Raw genomic sequence first — 17,205 nt, 5'->3', positions numbered from 1 at the left:
TCAGTAGGTTGATTCCTTCCTATTGTGTAGGTTGATCTGTGCAGTTTAATGCATCACATGCAGCTACTGGAGCTCAGTAGGTGATCATTCCTTTCAATGCAGCCGTGGTGTCTACCGCGTCGAACATCGAACATGCACTGCTCCCGTGCTTGCGGTTATGTTTAGGTTAGGATTAGAGATAGGGATAGTAATTTCGGAACAAGGAACCTTCTGACTAACGACACGGCACCGCTCCAGTAGCTGCATGCGATGCATTAAACTGCACAGCTCAACCTACACAATAGGAAGGAATCAACCTACTGAGCACCTGAGTAGACGGGTAGACGTCTACTCAGTCTATTGAAAGGCCTGATTGCACCTGATTTTCCCCGTTTCAATACACTGATCCCATTCGAAGCGGGTGACCTGAAGGGCTTTACCCAAATTATGTTTATTTACCCAAATTATGTACAGTGTCTCGCTGTTGCAAACATAGTGGATTTATACCAAAAGGCATGTTTTTGCAATAGGCGCCCCCCCCCCCCCCCCCCCCCCCCCCCCCCCCTACGGATGGAAAAAACGATATACGGACTATTCTGCCTGTGGTGTGTTTTAATCGGATAGGTCATACGGAATGCAGGGAAAGTTAATTTTTGATTTGAGGATTTTAAAAAAATCATGAAGGATACTACATCTTGTGATATGCTAGCTTATCCCTGGAATAAAAGTTGTGTTGAGATAAGCTATGCATACAAACATGTAAAAACATGTCACCCAGGTATAAGGATACACTTTAAGTACTATTTAACTGTTTTTGCTGAACTGTAAATCTGTATAAAAAATACAAAAACCCTGTCTACTTGATGACTAACTTACTATGAAACACACATTTATAACTTACTATGAAACTCAGAAACTTCCTATGAAACACTGTCTTCTCTTCTCTCTTTAGTTTCTTTCTTCTCTAGTTTCTTTCTTCTCTAGTTTCTTCTCTCTCTAGTTCTAGTTTCTTCCTTCTCTCTCTAGTTTCTTCTCTAGTTCTAGTTTCTTCCTTCTCTCTCTAGTTTCTTCCTTCTCTCTCTAGTTTCTTCTCTAGTTCTAGTTTCTTCCTTCTCTACTCTCTCTAGTTTCTTCCTTCTCTTCTCTCTCTAGTTTCTTCTCTAGTTTTTCTTTCTTCTCTTCTCTAGTTCTAGTTTCTTCTCTCTCTAGTTCTAGTTTCTTCCTTCTCTAGTTTCTTCTCTAGTTCTAGTTTCTTCCTTCTCTCTCTAGTTTCTTCTCTAGTTCTAGTTTCTTCCTTCTCTCTCTAGTTTCTTCTCTAGTTCTAGTTTCTTCCTTCTCTCTCTAGTTTCTTCCTTCTCTCTCTAGTTTCTTCTCTAGTTCTAGTTTCTTCCTTCTCTACTCTCTCTAGTTTCTTCCTTCTCTTCTCTCTCTAGTTTCTTCTCTAGTTTTTCTTTCTTCTCTTCTCTAGTTCTAGTTTCTTCTCTCTCTAGTTCTAGTTTCTTCCTTCTCTAGTTTCTTCTCTAGTTCTAGTTTCTTCCTTCTCTCTCTAGTTTCTTCTCTAGTTCTAGTTTCTTCCTTCTCTCTCTAGTTTCTTCCTTCTCTCTCTAGTTTCTTTCTTCTCTACTCTCTCTAGTTTCTTCCTTCTCTTCTCTCTCTAGTTTCTTCTCTAGTTTTTCTTTCTTCTCTTCTCTCTCTAGTTTCTTCTCTCTCTAGTTTCTTCTCTAGTTTTTCTTTCTTCTCTTCTCTCTCTAGTTTCTTCTCTCTCTAGTTCTAGTTCCTCTTCTCTAGTTTCTTTCTTTTCTCTAGTCTCTCTCTCTCTCTCTCTCTCTCTCTCTCTCTCTCTCTCTCTCTCTCTCTCTCTCTCTCTCTCTCTCTCTCTCTCTCTCTCTCTCTCACCACACCCCTTTCTCTCTCTCGCCACACCCCTTTCTCTCTCTCTCTCCCTAGCCACACCCCTTCCTCTCTCTCTCTCTCTAGCCACACCCCCTTCCTCTCTCTCTAGCCACACCCCCTTCCTCTCTCTCTCTCTCTCTCTCTCTCTCTAGCCACACCCCCTTCCTCTCTCTCTCTCTCTAGCCACACCCCCTTCCTCTCTCTCACTTCCTTTCTCTAGCCACACCCCCTTCCTCTCTCTCACTTCCTCTCTCTCACTTCCTTTCTCTAGCCACACCCCCTTCCTCTCTGCCACACCCCTTCCTCTCTCTCACTTCCTTTCTCTAGCCACACCCCCTTCCTCTCTCTAGTCACACCCACTTCCTCTCTCTCACTTCCTCTCTCTCATTTCCTTTCTCTAGCCACACCCCCTTCCTCTCTCTCATTTCCTTTCTCTAGCCACACCCCCTTCCTCTCTCTCACTTCCTCTCTGTAGTCACACCCCTTCCTCTCTATCCACACCCACTTCCTCTCTCTCACTTCCTTTCTCTAGCCACACCCCCTTCCTCTCTCTAGTCACACCCCCTTCCTCTCTCTCATTTCCTTTCTCTAGCCACACCCCCTTCCTCTCTCTCACTTCCTCTCTGTAGTCACACCCCTTCCTCTCTATCCACACCCACTTCCTCTCTCTCACTTCCTCTCTGTAGTCACACCCCTTCCTCTCTATCCACACCCACTTCCTCTCTCTCACTTCCTCTCTCTAGTCACACCACTTCCTCTCTCTCTCCTTGTATTAAGATTTCAGCCAGATCTGGATTTTATTTTCATAACCACCTTGTTTTATTGTCCTAGACCACCGGGGGGCACCACCGCCCACTCCCATACATGGTCCCGGGCCCATACATGGTCCATGACTTATCAACCGGTAGGAGAACTCGCAGCCAGCTCGCAGGTAGAGTCTTTCCGCAGGCGCTTGGTAGGGTCTCTATCCATTGCGCCACCACAGCCTTCTCCTGACTGAGTGAGATTTCCGGGCGCTTATATCTTCTTCTTTCTTCAAAGTAAAGTTTCAGAGTAAAGAGCAGAGCGGGATTCGAACCCACAACATCTGGATCATGTGTTCAGCCATGTAACACACTGAGCTACCGGGCTCTCTGTGTTTTGTCATGGTTTCTCCTCTGTATTATCTGACTAACATCCATGATATCACTTAAAGGCACTAAAGACACGTGATGGAACAGCAAACGCTGTTAAGATGCTCTGTATATGATCCCAAGGCCCCATTTGAAGTGACAACCAGAAGAACCTAAAACAGAAGCCAAACTATGAGGAATCTCAGAGAGCTGAATCAAAGTGAGCTCTGTGGCTCCCGTGTTAAGGCAATGTCTATGTGAGCCAGAGGTTGTGAGTTCAAACCCAGCTGAGCTCATTCTATTTTCACTCTGGAGCATGTTTCAGAGAAGAACACTGGAAAGAGATGGAAAGCTGAGGAGGAGCCGGAGCATGGTGGCTCTCTGGGTTAAACTGCTGTCTATGTGAGCCACAGGTTGTGGGTTCAAGTCCAGCTCATGTCCTTCTGCTCAACACATGTTTTAAAGAGTGACGTCCAGAAGAACACCCTACAACTGTGGAAGTTTACAGAGAACATGGTGGCTCTCACTGTTAAGACACTGTGTATATGATCCTCAGGTTGTGGGTTCAAATCCAGACAAGGCTCTTCTATCTGAATCATAGATGGGCGGTCTGTGGTATACCTATTATTCATTTGGGTGTCCTTGACATGAAGATGTTTGAGAATCATTGTGTTGATAAGAAGAGGCAGCTGAATGGGTAGAGGTGCTGCCTGGCAAGCAGAAGGTCCTAGGTTCGAAACCCGGTCCAGGCAATGTGGCAAGCCCTTAACTGCTCTTGTGTGGGATAGCAAAGTGAAGCTTTCCCTGTGGCATTAAAGCATCACCACTGTATGTAGTTTGGTATATCTGTGGCTAATTTGGATACAAACAACATGGCAGCTGACTTCATTACCCAAGAGTCTCTGCAAACATGTCCGGCGAGGACCTTCTAATATTTGCTTTGACTGGCAATGACACCCCCTGTGTTTATACATTTATGGAAGGATGATTGTTATTGCTTAAACATGTACAAACTGCTATGAATAGCTCTAATTATTAGAAAGGTGGGCATTGTAATGGTAGCCTACTTTTTATTCAGCCTAACTAGCCTGCACAGGACAACAGTTTTATGTCCACGTGCCTCCCTGTACAGTTATGATTTTATCTTCAGTGGTGGATTTAATGTACAGATGTGAATTATATTCTCATACTGCATTATAACTCATTACACCTGTGGTGTACCGTGTGGCCAACAGATGGCAGTGCAGTACACCATATACCAGTGCAGCCACATGCAGTCCTGAGCATGCACAACAATACACTGACCCTAACTGAGAACTGTATAATCGCTGGTCCTGCTTGATGTTTTACAAATGGTCTCCACATTATATTAGTATTATTGTAGACCTTTTTATTTCTGGGAAAAGAAACCTTCCTCAGTTCAAATAACCATAGTTATGTTAATAGCAGCGGATTCGACCGTTATCTCTGCATTGGAACGGCGAAATCATCCGTTATCAGCACGTTTAAATGGTGCCAAAATGTCCATACTGGCATCCTCACCACAAAGCCTGGTCAAGGTTTCCCCCTGGTGGACGTGTCATTTCCAACTATTGTCGGTGCATGGAACTAGGAGCTACTAATATATACTATTCTCTGCCTATCAGGACGTAACTCGGACGGCGCTGAGTCGGGTCTGGTGGCCTTCGCAACGCTCGGCACGGCGACTCGCTCGGCTAGCGCCTCGCTCGGCGGTGCCTCACGTAGCTCAAGGCCACCAGACACGGCGCGCCTCCGTCAGGACATCAGTGATAATGACAATGCTACAATCGCAGATAATGACATACTGAACAGTGAGGATGCCAGTATGGACATTTTGGCACCATTCAAACGTGCTGATAACGGATGATTTCACGGATTCAATACATGATACCAGTCGCATGGGGTGGCTATACAGCCATGCGATCTGTTCTCGTATCAATAAACTTCGTCTTTTGGACAATACTTCGTCCTGGGCGTCGGGCGTTATTAATAGAAAGGACAAAGAACTTCGTCCTGGGCGTTCAGGGTGTTAAACATGAGTATAACACGTGAATTAGTATTAAAAAGTATCACATAACAGGTTCTCACACAACATAATAGGCTGAATACGTAACCACCCAAAACAAATCCAATCATACACTTTAGAAAACTGATAAATACATTTAACAGATGAGCCATATATCTGCGGTTGGCTCTGCGTCCACCAGGTGGCAGTAGATGGGTTAACAGATGAGCCATTATGTCAGGGAGAGCAGAGCCAGTAAAGGGGGAGAGCTGATACTCTACTGCCAGATGTCTCACTAAAAACCTGAATGAGGGAATGTGGTCACTGTCACGTTAAGGAACCGCAAAGCAACAGGGGTTAACATTACCATTTAAAATAACGTTTAAGAACAATAAGTCAGGAACCAATTTGACCATTGGAAACCTACCACGATTGCGAGGGCAGAATGCACAACATTGCAAAGCCCAGCAGACAAGTTTGATTCTAAGACACCATAAGTGCGGACCGAGGACAGGCACACGCCGCGTAGACAAGCTTGAAGCGTGGCAACTGGCTGAAGCCCCGCCCCCACGGACCAGCTGAGGGAAGCGGTCTGAGAACCCGCAGAGACACCTGACAAGGGCAGAGTGTGATGCTGCTTAAGTACTGCAGTCAATCAGCCCACTGATGAGTAGGAGGAGGAGGGTCCGTGGGCAGAGTGGGAGGAGGATGGGCCATGAGCAGAGTGGGAGGAAGATGGGTTAGGGTTAGGTTTCTGGTTTAAGGACTTCAGTGTTTTGTACCATACTATTGTATGAGTACCGAACAAAAAATGTTTGCTTTCGCCATCTTTGTTGAAGAAGAGTCTGGGCAATTTAAGAGAATCACGGAAAAACAAAAGGCTATAGTCCATGGTCTCGGAACACATGCTATAGGGTGCCAATTTTTCACGATTTCAGAGGATTTAAAAAGAAAAGGTGAAAATCACGGAAAAGCGACAGGCTATAGTCCATGGTCTCGGACCACATGCTATAGGGTGCATTTTTTCACGATTTCGGACGATTTAAAAAAAAAGGTGAAAATCACGGAAAGCGACAGGCTATAGTCCATGGTCTCGGACCGCATGCTATAGTGTGCCTTTTTTCACAATTTTGTAGGATTTGAAAAAAAAAGGTGAAAATCACGGCCCATAATAGTTGGAAGGACGAAACTGATGTCACTTATGTAAAAGTATTTAATACTGCACATGCTTAAATAGCTATTTACAGACTTGCTCATGACAGAATAAATAGATATATATGTAATGGCTCAGAATGAATGAAATGTATTTCTACAAAGGCTCAGAATATTGAGTATCAGAATATTTACAAAGGCTTTGTATATGTAAATATAGTTACTTACAAAAGACCAGAGTTTGGGCATCTGAACCCTAAAAAGCATACAGGGACAAAAACTACAACTTACACCTACCAAACAGACATTCTCTCTCTCACAGGCACAAATAAAGCAGAACAGAAACACAAACTAAGTGGCTTACAGAACATGGCATCAGCTGCAGGGAGAGCTGCCATAGCGTTGCTACTCAAAGAGCTGTTGCCACAGACTGTGGTTATAAAGCCCACACTCCAGGAAGACAGCAAAGTCACATGACCACCTGGCCAATGGGGAGTCGGATGATCAGGCCTACGTCACACCCACAGGACGGTGGCCCACGACGGACATCTTCTGTGGAGGACAATTGCCAAACTGTAAGGAAACTCATAAGCAGCCTACTCATAAATATATATGGATACACTAGCATTAGCTCCATACATATTTATCAATACTAATCACACCAAAAACAGCCAACATGCTATAGGATGACATTTTTCACGATTACGGAAGATTTGAAAAAAAGTTGAAAATCACGGAAAAGCGACAGGCTATAGTCCATGGTCTCGGACCGCATGCTATAGGGTGCCAATTTTTCACGATTTCGGAGGATTTGAAAAAAAGGTGAAAATCACATAAAAACGAAAGGCTATAGTCCATTGTCTCGGACCGCATGCTATAGGGTGCCATTTTTCATGATTTCGGAAGATTTGAAAAAAGGTGAAAATCACGGAAAAGCGACAGGCTATAGTCCATGGTCTCGGACCGCATGCTATAGGGTGCCAATTTTTCACGATTTCGGAGGATTTGAAAAAAAGGTGAAAATCACGGAAAAGCGACAGGCTATAGTCCATGGTCTCAGACCGCATGCTATAGGGTGCAGTAGAGGTATGTGTTTGGCTTCTGTCGGTCGATTTTGATTACCCGCGGCGCCGCGAGTTTGGCTATCAAAGGGTAATTATTATAACCCGCGGTGCCGCGGGTAATGGCGCTGGCCGGCGCTAAGAGTGTTCATTTAACTCCGAGTGTGCAAATGGAACCAAATGGACCCGTTGGTTCTATTTGTACACTCTCAGAATTACATTCCCATAAGGGTCCATTTGGTTCCTAACTATCATTTAGCTGGGGACCCCCTGGAACTCCCTTAAGGACCGCTGGGGGTCCCCGGACCCCACTTTGGGAACCCATGTGCTAGAGCACCCCTGTGGATGGTAGCACCTGAGGGTGGGGTGTATTAAAGGCCCCACTGTGCCGGTCTGTAAGTAGGGCACGGTAACATGTGACCGATATGCATGCAGGTTTTATTGTTACCATGTATGTTATGGACACTGATATTTAAGGGCCCACCTTTGGGGTTTGGATCTTCTGCCTCTGCCTCCTCACTTCTGGTCGTGACCGCTCAAAGTATATAGGGCTTAAGTGTTTAATCTTCTACCTGGGCACTGGTTTAACCTGCTTGTTCTGAATTGCTTTTTGTTTTGTAACCAATGTATTTTCTTTAGGCTAACAGCAGCACCACACCTGCCCCTGGAGGTTCCTGCAGCACCACACCTGCCCCTGGAGGTTCCAGCAGCACCACAACAGATTTATAGATTGGTCGGGGTGTGAAGAAGCTCCCGCCAGCGTGCTGGTGAGGGAGAGGAGGGAGGACTAGTGATGGAGCTCGTTTTTTTTATTCATAACGAGCAACTTATCAAACTGGCTTATCGAGGCCCCTATTGAGCTTTTTCTATTATTTTGTTGAAAGACATGACGCGACAAATTCTGAACAGAACCAATATCTTTACTGTAATTACGATAAAATATTTAACCAAAAACATATCACTTGCACTAGAATTTACCACTAGGGGCTTCAAATACAGTAAACTTTTCTTTAAATGTGTATTGATTTGGGCACATCGATTTAGAATATACACACTTGTGCTTGTATTGTAGTGTCCCTTTGTTTTTTAAGATTTCGTAGTTGCTTTGTTGTTGATTGAATGTGGGGGATATATGTGTCTAACAAAAACAGACAAACAATAGACACAGGAGTAAAAGAAAAAAAAGGGGGAAAAAAAGAAAAAAAAGTTTTTATTTTTGCATTAGTTCATCAGAACAATTAATCCGCTATACAGAGACACGTCAAGCATTCCCTTGCATTGGTTTAAAACAATTAAACAGCTTTACGTAAAGTACAAATCTTTTTACTAAGTACAATTTTACTGCACAATTATATTCACCCACCTGTCAGAACACATGCACAATTACACAATTTTATTAAATTCAATTCCATTTTATTATATCAAAAAGTTGTCTCAAGACTTACATGTAGAGCAAAGGACAGCCACCAAGCAATATTGCGACAGTGGTAACAAAAAAAACTCCCTCCCTTAGGAAGAAACGTCAAGCAGAACCCAACTCTAGGGTAATAGTTATAGAATTTGATTGAAATATTGATCGAAATATTTATTAACAGTTTGCAGAATTACAGTACATTTCAAGCACAAACTCAATACAAAGACTGTTTGTCTTGTCTTGACTGTGAGTGGATGACCCAATTAAGCATTACACTTGTTTACAAGAGGGTCCACCTTGTTCAATTCATGGATTCATTGTTCAAATATAGTGCGGTCAGTTTAAGATGAATGGATAAACCTTTCAGAGAACTTTGAATGGAACAAAATTAATCAGCATAGCGCTGATTACAAGCTCTACAAGCTCATAGCGCGGCACTCGGTGCCGCGCTGAGCTTGTAGATCTGCTATTTTTCAATAGCTAGAGTATAACATAATGCTTTAAAAACACCAAAAGGGGTTCCCACCAAAAATGGGTTAAAATCCTTTAGTAACCTTTGCCAATCCTAGAAAAACCCTTGAACCCTGAACACAATCCAGGCATTGGCTAAAAGACCCTTAAAAAGTAATGTGGAAGACGCAGGAATTCAGACCACACCAAAATTATAAAGTTCCATGTTGCTGTCAGCTGACGATGACCCACGTGGAGGAGATGGTTGGCATCCCCTCGTTGGTTCAGCACAGTGATGGGGGTGGTGACGTCGCAGTCACAAGATGGGAAGTCTGATGTCTTATGCATGGAGACGCCGTGGTCATGGTGACCTGTAGATATGAACCCTGACTTCACCTACACTGACTTTGCTAATTAGCTGTGTGATATGCACATACGTACATCTGCACGTACATCTGACAAGCCCCTTTCATCAGGTATCATATGTGACTCTTCACTTTGCATCAGGTGTCATCTGCTTGACTCTTCCCGACACCCACAAGCTCTGTGGCACTGAATCGTCCATAATCATAAGGTCTCCTATTGCCAGGTTCATCTTAATCTGAGTCCAGTGTTGTGGCACTTGAAGCAGAGACAGGTACTCACCCATCTCTTCCAAAACAGTCAACAAGATACTGCACTATTTCACCCTTCAGTGTGTATACAAGTCTTTTGTGAACAGTTCAAGTGGCATGACTGAGGTACTGACGCATTTCCACGACACGACACGACAAAGGCCAGGTCTGGGTTGGTATGGGTGTTCCATTGTGCAAAGAAGAAGCTTCTTTGGGGTCAAACAATGTGTTGGCGTTAGAGGCCCATTGGCTCTGTGTCCCTCCATTTGAGGATGTTTGGCTGTAACCCCAATCCTTGTATTGGGAATTGAAGTCCCCTGCATAGAAGGCAGGCGCTGGTACCAGTGGGAGTGAGTGAATTCACATCATCATAATGTCTTCTGCAGATCAGCTTTCACCAACATGAAAGGAGTTGGTGTTAGGAGGTGGTGTTAGGACGTGTTAGGAGGTGGTGATATTAGAAGAAGTTGGTGGAAGCTGATCTTGTTTGGGGTTACAGCCAAACATCATCAAATGGAGAGACACAGAGCCAATGGGCCTCTAGCACCAACACACTACTGTTGTTTGACCCAAAAGTGCCCCCAAGCTTCTTCTCTGCACGATGGAACACCCATACCAACCCAGACCTGGCCTTTGCCGTGGGTCAGTAATGGAAATATGTCAGCACCTCAGTAATGACACTTGAGCTGTTCACAAAAGAAGACGCCTATACATGCTGAAGGGTGAAAAAGTGCAGTATCTTGTTGACTTGTTTTGGAAGAGATGGGTGAGTACCTCTCTCTGCTTCAAGTTCCACAAAAGTGGACTCAGATTAGGAAGAACCTGGCAACAGCAGACGTTATGATTATGGATGATTCAGTGCCACAGAGCTTGTGGGTGTCGGGAAGAGTCAAACAGATGATACCTGATGCAAAGGGAAGAGTCACATATGATACCTGATGAAAGGGGCTTGTCAGATGTGTGCAGGACAAGATGAAGACAAACGCACTGGAAAGACCTGTGAACAAGCTATGCCTCATCTGTGAGACGGACACTTACGGGTATTGTTTTCCGTGTTAACCGTGTACACTCAAGACAATGCCATCGCTGCCACCCTTAGAGCTGACCTGTTCTGACATTCCATGTTGATCTGACCTCATCAAACCCTGTGCACTCAAGACACGCTCCATATATGGCAAGTGCACGCGACGTCGCCCTTTAGGGCAAGATCGCTCCTCACCCTCAGGCGTCTTACTGGTAATGTTAAGATAATGCTATACTTATATGCTAGCAGTCCATGATCGTGCTCTGTGAGGAGGCCGGGTCCACAGTCACACTCTTGATAGGCTCATTGAAGGATCCGTGAAGAGGCCTGGTCCACAGTCACACTCTTGATAAGCTCATTGAAGGATCCGTGAAGAGGCCTCGTCCATGGTCACACTCTTGATAGGCAGCTGGGGGTCCATAATACAAGTCCATGGAACTGCAGAGTGGGAGACAAAAAGAGACTCCGGGGAGTGGCTCCCCGGATGACGAGTTAGTGGACCATGAGTCTGTACAGTGTTAATAACAATCGCACTGATGGGAAAGCCATCAGTGCGAATTATCCAATGTTCCCATCCGCTCACCGGATAATCAGAAGACCTATCTGTTCAAAAGCATGGACAGCGCATTAGTTTCAGGGGGAAAAGCGTGCAAAGGCTGCGACTAAAACAGAAGCTAATGTGGTTGGTCATACAGACAGTGCCGGTGGGGCCCTAGCAACAGTTCACAGCAACCGGAACGGTTAAACAAATGGAAAATAGCAAGGCAATTTTATAGCAATATCAAACGCCTCAAGACTTCCAAAACAAGTCAACAAGATACTGCACTTTTTCACCCTTTAGCGAGTCTTTTGTGAACAGTTCAAGTGGCATGCCTGAGATACTGACACATTTCCATTGCTGACACACGACAAAGGCCAGGTCCGGGTTGGTATGGGTGTTTCATTGTGCAGAGAAGAAGCTTCTTTGGGGTCAAACAATGTGTTGGCGTTAGAGGCCCATTGGCTCCATTTGAGGATGTTTGGCTGTCCTTGTATTGGGAATTGAAGACCCCTGCATAGAAGGCAGGCGCTGGTACCAGTGGGAGTGAGTGAATTCACATCATCATATGTCTTCTGCAGATCAGCTTTCACCAACATGGAAGGAGGTGGTGTTAGGACGTGTTAGAAGAAGGTGGTGTTAGAAGGAAGTGTTAGAAGGGCGTGGTGTTAGGACGTGTTTAGAAGAAGGTGGTATTAGAAGTTGTTATTAGAAGAAGTTGGTGGAAACTGATCTGCAGATCATGTTTGGGTTACAGCCAAACATCATCAAATGGAGAGACACAGAGCCAATGGGCCTCTAGCACCAACACACTGTTGTTTGACCCAAAAGTGCCCCCAAGCTTCTTGGGGGCACAATGGAACACCCATACCAACTCAGACCTGGCCTTTGCCGTGGGTCAGCAATGGAAATATGTCAGCACCTCAGTCATGCCACTTGAGCTGTTCACAAAAGAATACTCCTATACATGCTGAAGGGTGAAAAAGTGCAGTATCTTGTTGACTTGTTTTGGAAGAGATGAGAGTATTTTTCACATTTCCTGAAAAGTAGTCTTGAACATACAAGGTTTCCACCCGACAGAAAACAAAATGGAGGTAAATGCAAGGTTCTTAGAGAGGGGGGAGGTGGTCTGTACTGTACCTGTATGGGGCCAAAGACCCCTTGCCATCTGCACAGAGTGGCCGGGGTGTGAGCTGATCCAACAGGGGGCGTTCTGTCCAGTCTCATAGCCAGGGAGGAGGCTCCGTCGTCGGGGATGGAGCACCAGGCCGACGTAGGGTTCTCCTGGAAGGTCTGGTACACGCCCAGCACTGGGACGCTGCCCTCTGGAAGGTCTGGTACATGGCCAGCACTGGGACGCTGCTCTCTGGAAGGTCTGGTACACACCCAGCACTGGGACGCTGCCCTCTGGAAGGTCTGGTACACGCCCAGCACTGGGACGCTGCCCTCTGGAAGGTCTGGTACACGCCCAGCACTGGGACGCTGCTCTCTGGAAGGTCTGGTACACGCCCAGCACTGGGACACTGCCCTCTGGAAGGTCTGGTACACGCCCAGCACTGGGACGCTGCTCTCTGGAGGGTCTGGTACACACCCAGCACTGGGACGCTGCTCTCTGCTGAAGGTCTGGTACACGCCCAGCACTGGGACGCTGCCCTCTGGAAGGTCTGGTACACGCCGAGCACTGGGACGCTGCCCTCTGGAAGGTCTGGTACACGCCCAGCACTGGGACGCTGCCCTCTGGAAGGTCTGGTACACGCCCAGCACTGGGACGCTGCTCTCTGCTGAAGGTCTGGTACACGACCAGCACTGGGACGCTGCCCTCTGGAAGGTCTGGTACACGCCCAGCACTGGGACACTGCTCTCTGCAAGAAAGACACACCATCATCATGAATCCATTTTACAATCCATTTACCCCAGTAGTCAGGGAATATCATCAGTATAGTGTCAAATCTGGGAATACATTTCTTAACAAGAATTTTCTTCACCAATGTGTTTGTAAAGGAGTCTACTAACATATCCCACATTGGTTTCTATTCAACCACAATTTACAATTTACAATTTAGGCATTTAGCAGACGCTCTTAATCCAGAGCGACTTACAATAAGCAAGAACAAAAAGCATGGGAATACATCACATATGTAAAAAGCATTTATCGCGAAACATGCGTAAGCTAAGAACGTGACTAGAACATATCTATATAATGACACTATACATATAAACTATAACTAGAACATATCTATATAATGACACTATACATATAAACTACACATATATGCTATACTATGCTGTACATATATACTATGAAGTGCTATGACTACTATACACTATATACTATGAAGTGCTATGACTACATACAATGCACTTATTGTGCTGTCTACATGACATGCTATAAGTCTGTTTCAAATGCTATATAAGTCTAAGAAGTGCTGTCTAAGGGGGGTAGGGTAAGTGCTATGGGCCATGATGGAGTCTGAAAAGGTGGGTTTTCAGACTACGGCGGAAGATCGGGAGTGATGCTGCAGTTCTGATTGCAACGGGAAGTGCATTCCACAGTTTTGGGGCCAGAAGGGAGAAGAGTTTGGGACGTGTGGAGCGTTGTCCCGGCGTTTTTAGTGAGGGTACTTCCAGCTTCCCTGCGTTGGCTGATCTGAGTGCGCGGGAGGGTTTGTAGGGTTCAATCATGCTGGCAAGATATGGGGGAGCCATACCTTTGGTTGCTTTAAATGCCAACATCAGAGTTTTGTATTCTGTGCGGGCAGCGACCGGGAGCCAGTGCAGGGAGCGGAGCAGGGGGGAGACATGTGAGAATTTTGGCTGGTTGAAGACCAAGCGAGCTGCGGCATTTTGGATCAGTTGGAGTTGGAGAGGCTTCAGGGGAAGTTGACAGCTGCTGAAAGTTGGGGTGCCATACAACCATTATAAGGCAAAATGTTTTAAATGTCATTATGCTTGTCCAACTAGGGTGTTTTCATGATTCTGAATCCATTCCAAGCATTAGTTTTGCACTTAAAACACTCCTTGGGCTAAAAATGGTTGATGAGGTCAACACATTTGGGTAAATTTGGGCAAGTGGCTATGGCCAACCTAGGGGGTCTATGGTTAAACTAGGGATCAAACTAGGGTTTTTTCATGATTCTGAACCCATTCCAAGCATTAGTTTTGCACGAAAAATACTCCTCGGGCTAAATTCGGCCATAGCCACTTGCCCAAATGTGCCAAAATGTGCTGACCTCATCACATTTGTGATGACGGATATGGCAATTTTTAGCCAAAGGATTGTTTTTCATGAAAAACTAATGCTTGATTAGAATCATGAAAACATCCTAGTTTGACACGTCACATGCTACTTAAAACATAATGAAATTTAGAACATTTTACGTTATAGGCTGATGGTTTCAGCAGCTGTCAAACATTCCCCTAGGGTGGTTGAATAGAAACCAATGTGGGGTATGTTAGTAGACACCTTTACAAACACATTGGTGAAGAAAAGTCTTGGTAATGTATTCCCAGATTGTATTAATATCCCCTGACTACAGTGAAAGAGAGGAGAAACGGAGGCGAAGATTGAAGGAAGGTGAAATGAGAAAGGAATCCAAATAAACAATCTTGGATTGTTATAAAGCTGCAAAGGTATGGTGAAGGTGCAGCAACAGTAGTTAACGTGGCATCACAATCATTTTAATCACTTTATCCATTGATACGTTGGATGTTCAAAAGTAGCAGATGAGTTTGTGCCACGCTTGTGAGTTTGTGCAATTCTTTTCTGGATTTGTATTTTTTTGTTGCTGTAATAAATCTTCTCTTCTGGGCGTCACTGTGGCACAACATATTTTCAGATGGGGGTCCGTGGCCAAATACACATAAATTGGAGAACCAGTCAATTAAATTACACCATGAAGTCATCTCGTCAGCTCACCTGCGGCCGCGGTGCTCTCAGACTGCGTCTCCCATTCCACGCCGACGGCTGAGTCCAGACCGTTGCTACGGGAAGCGGTAAGGAAGACCACGCCCCCTTCCGCGGCCACCACCTAACCTGTGTTAGTTCTGAACAGCAAATACACAGGTAGAGATATTAAACCTACAGTGTGTGCGCGCGTGTCTAAATAATTTTTTTTTTTTTGTGGCTGCGGTTTGTGGTGTGATGTTCAGCGCTGACCTGTTCAGCGTGGGTCCGAACCGGAACAGGCCAGACAGAGCCAGGTTCTCCAGGACGGTGATGTAGGTGTGCAGCCGCTCCCCCCAGACGGGCTCCTCCGCTGGGGCTGGACGGTGGAGCCTCTCCCCCGAGATGGGCTCCTCCATTGGGGCTGGACGGTGGAGCCTCTCCCCCCAGATGGGCTCCTCCACAATCGCAAAACAAAACAAGTCAACAAGATACCGCACTTTTTCACCCTTCAGCGTGCATTTAAGTATTTTGTGAACAGTTCAAGATGCATGACTGAGGTACTGATGCATTTCCATTGCTGACACAGCAAAGGCCAGGTCTGGGTTGGTATGGGTGTTCCATTGTGCAGAGAGGAAGCTTCTTTTGGGACAAACGGGATTAGAGGCCCATTGGCTCTGTGTCTCTCCATTTGATGAGGTTTGGCTGTAACACCAATCCTTGTATTGGGAATTGAAGACCCCTGCATAGAAGGCAGGCGCTGGTACCAGTGGGAGTGAGTGAATTCACATCATCATATGTCTTCTGCAGATCAGCTTCCACCAACATGGAAGGAGGTGGTATTAGTAATTAGGAGGTGGTGTTAGACTACAGGGGTGCCCACACTTTTTTGACTTGAGAGCTACTTTCAAAATAACAAAGCTCAAAGAGATCTACCGACCGAAAAAATGATTATACCATTGCTGAAAATAGTTTAAATAGTGTACCTGAGGGAGCTTTAGAAGCTGGCGTTACATATACATTAAGACTGAATGCACTTAGAATGGGAAATAGAGGGGGAGAGGTACCTTTTTTTTAAGGGCGCCAGCACAGGTTTAATGTTTGTCTTTAGGTCAATGTTTGTTTTATAAACGCCATTGACAATGAAGAGAAATTAATGTTAGTCACCAACACAAACATTAAATCCCATTGAAAATAAAGAGAATTTAATGTTTGTTTTGACACTGTTTGTTTTAAATCATCATTACATCACCTAATCATACCTTAATGCATGTTCGGACTAACGGGACTTCGGATCTATGGGCAGTTCCCAAACCGAATTCCCTCCTCGATGTTGTAAGATGATAAGAACGCCCCTCACTTCACACGGGTGTGATTTTTGTATTTAATTTGTAATGCTATGCTACAGACGTTTTTGTACACAGCAACACTAAAAAAAAACTAAATATTGCATTGTGGGTTTGAGCCGACAGGCCTTTTTGTTGTCAATCAAGTCACCTTAATTCAAGTGGCAGATGCCAAAAATATATATTTTGATCTACCTGCACAGCCTTTGTGATCTACTGGTTGATCGTGATCTACCTTTTGCCGAAGGACGTGTAGAAGGAGGTGGTATTAAATCAAATCAACCATTATTTATATAGCACATATTAACACAACCAGAGTTGACCAAAGTGCTTCACAACAAAAGATTGAAATTATAGCAAAGAAGGTGGTATTAGAACAGAATAAGTTGGTGGAAGCTGATCTGCAGAAGACATGATAATGTGAATTAATTCACTCCTGCTGGTACTAAGTTACACCTGCCATATATACAGGGCACTTTAATTCCCAACACAAGCTTTGGGGTTACTGCCAAACATCATCAAATGGAGAGACACAGAGCCAATGGGCCTCTAGCACCAACTCACTACTGTTGTTTGACCCAAAAGTGCCCCCAAGCTTCTTCTCTGCACGATGAAACACCCATACCAACCCAGACCTGGCCTTTGCCGTGGGTCAGCAATGGAAATATGTCAGCACCTCAGTCATGCCACTTGAACTGTTCACAAAAGAAGAC

General features: G+C 45.0%; 1 protein-coding gene across 1 annotated transcript; it reads right to left on the bottom strand.

Annotated features, from left to right (window-relative positions):
* Positions 1-10,590: 10,590 nt before the first annotated feature.
* Positions 10,591-15,565, bottom strand: LOC306917199 (uncharacterized protein; the record flags this gene model as incomplete). The annotated part of the gene is made up of 4 exons (XM_079495332.1): positions 10,591-11,163; positions 12,404-13,125; positions 15,180-15,291; positions 15,392-15,565. 4 exons carry the CDS (start codon positions 15,563-15,565, stop codon positions 11,116-11,118), a joined length of 1,056 nt encoding a protein of 351 aa, XP_079351458.1. The 3' UTR covers positions 10,591-11,115.
* Between the last annotated feature and the right edge of the window lie 1,640 nt (positions 15,566-17,205).

Source organism: Electrona antarctica, assembly GCF_951216825.1.
Source record: "Electrona antarctica genome assembly, chromosome: 24".
Lineage (NCBI taxonomy): Eukaryota > Metazoa > Chordata > Actinopteri > Myctophiformes > Myctophidae > Electrona > Electrona antarctica.
The sequence above is the reverse complement of the archived record's forward strand: the minus strand, read 5'-3'. Positions and strand labels throughout refer to the sequence as shown.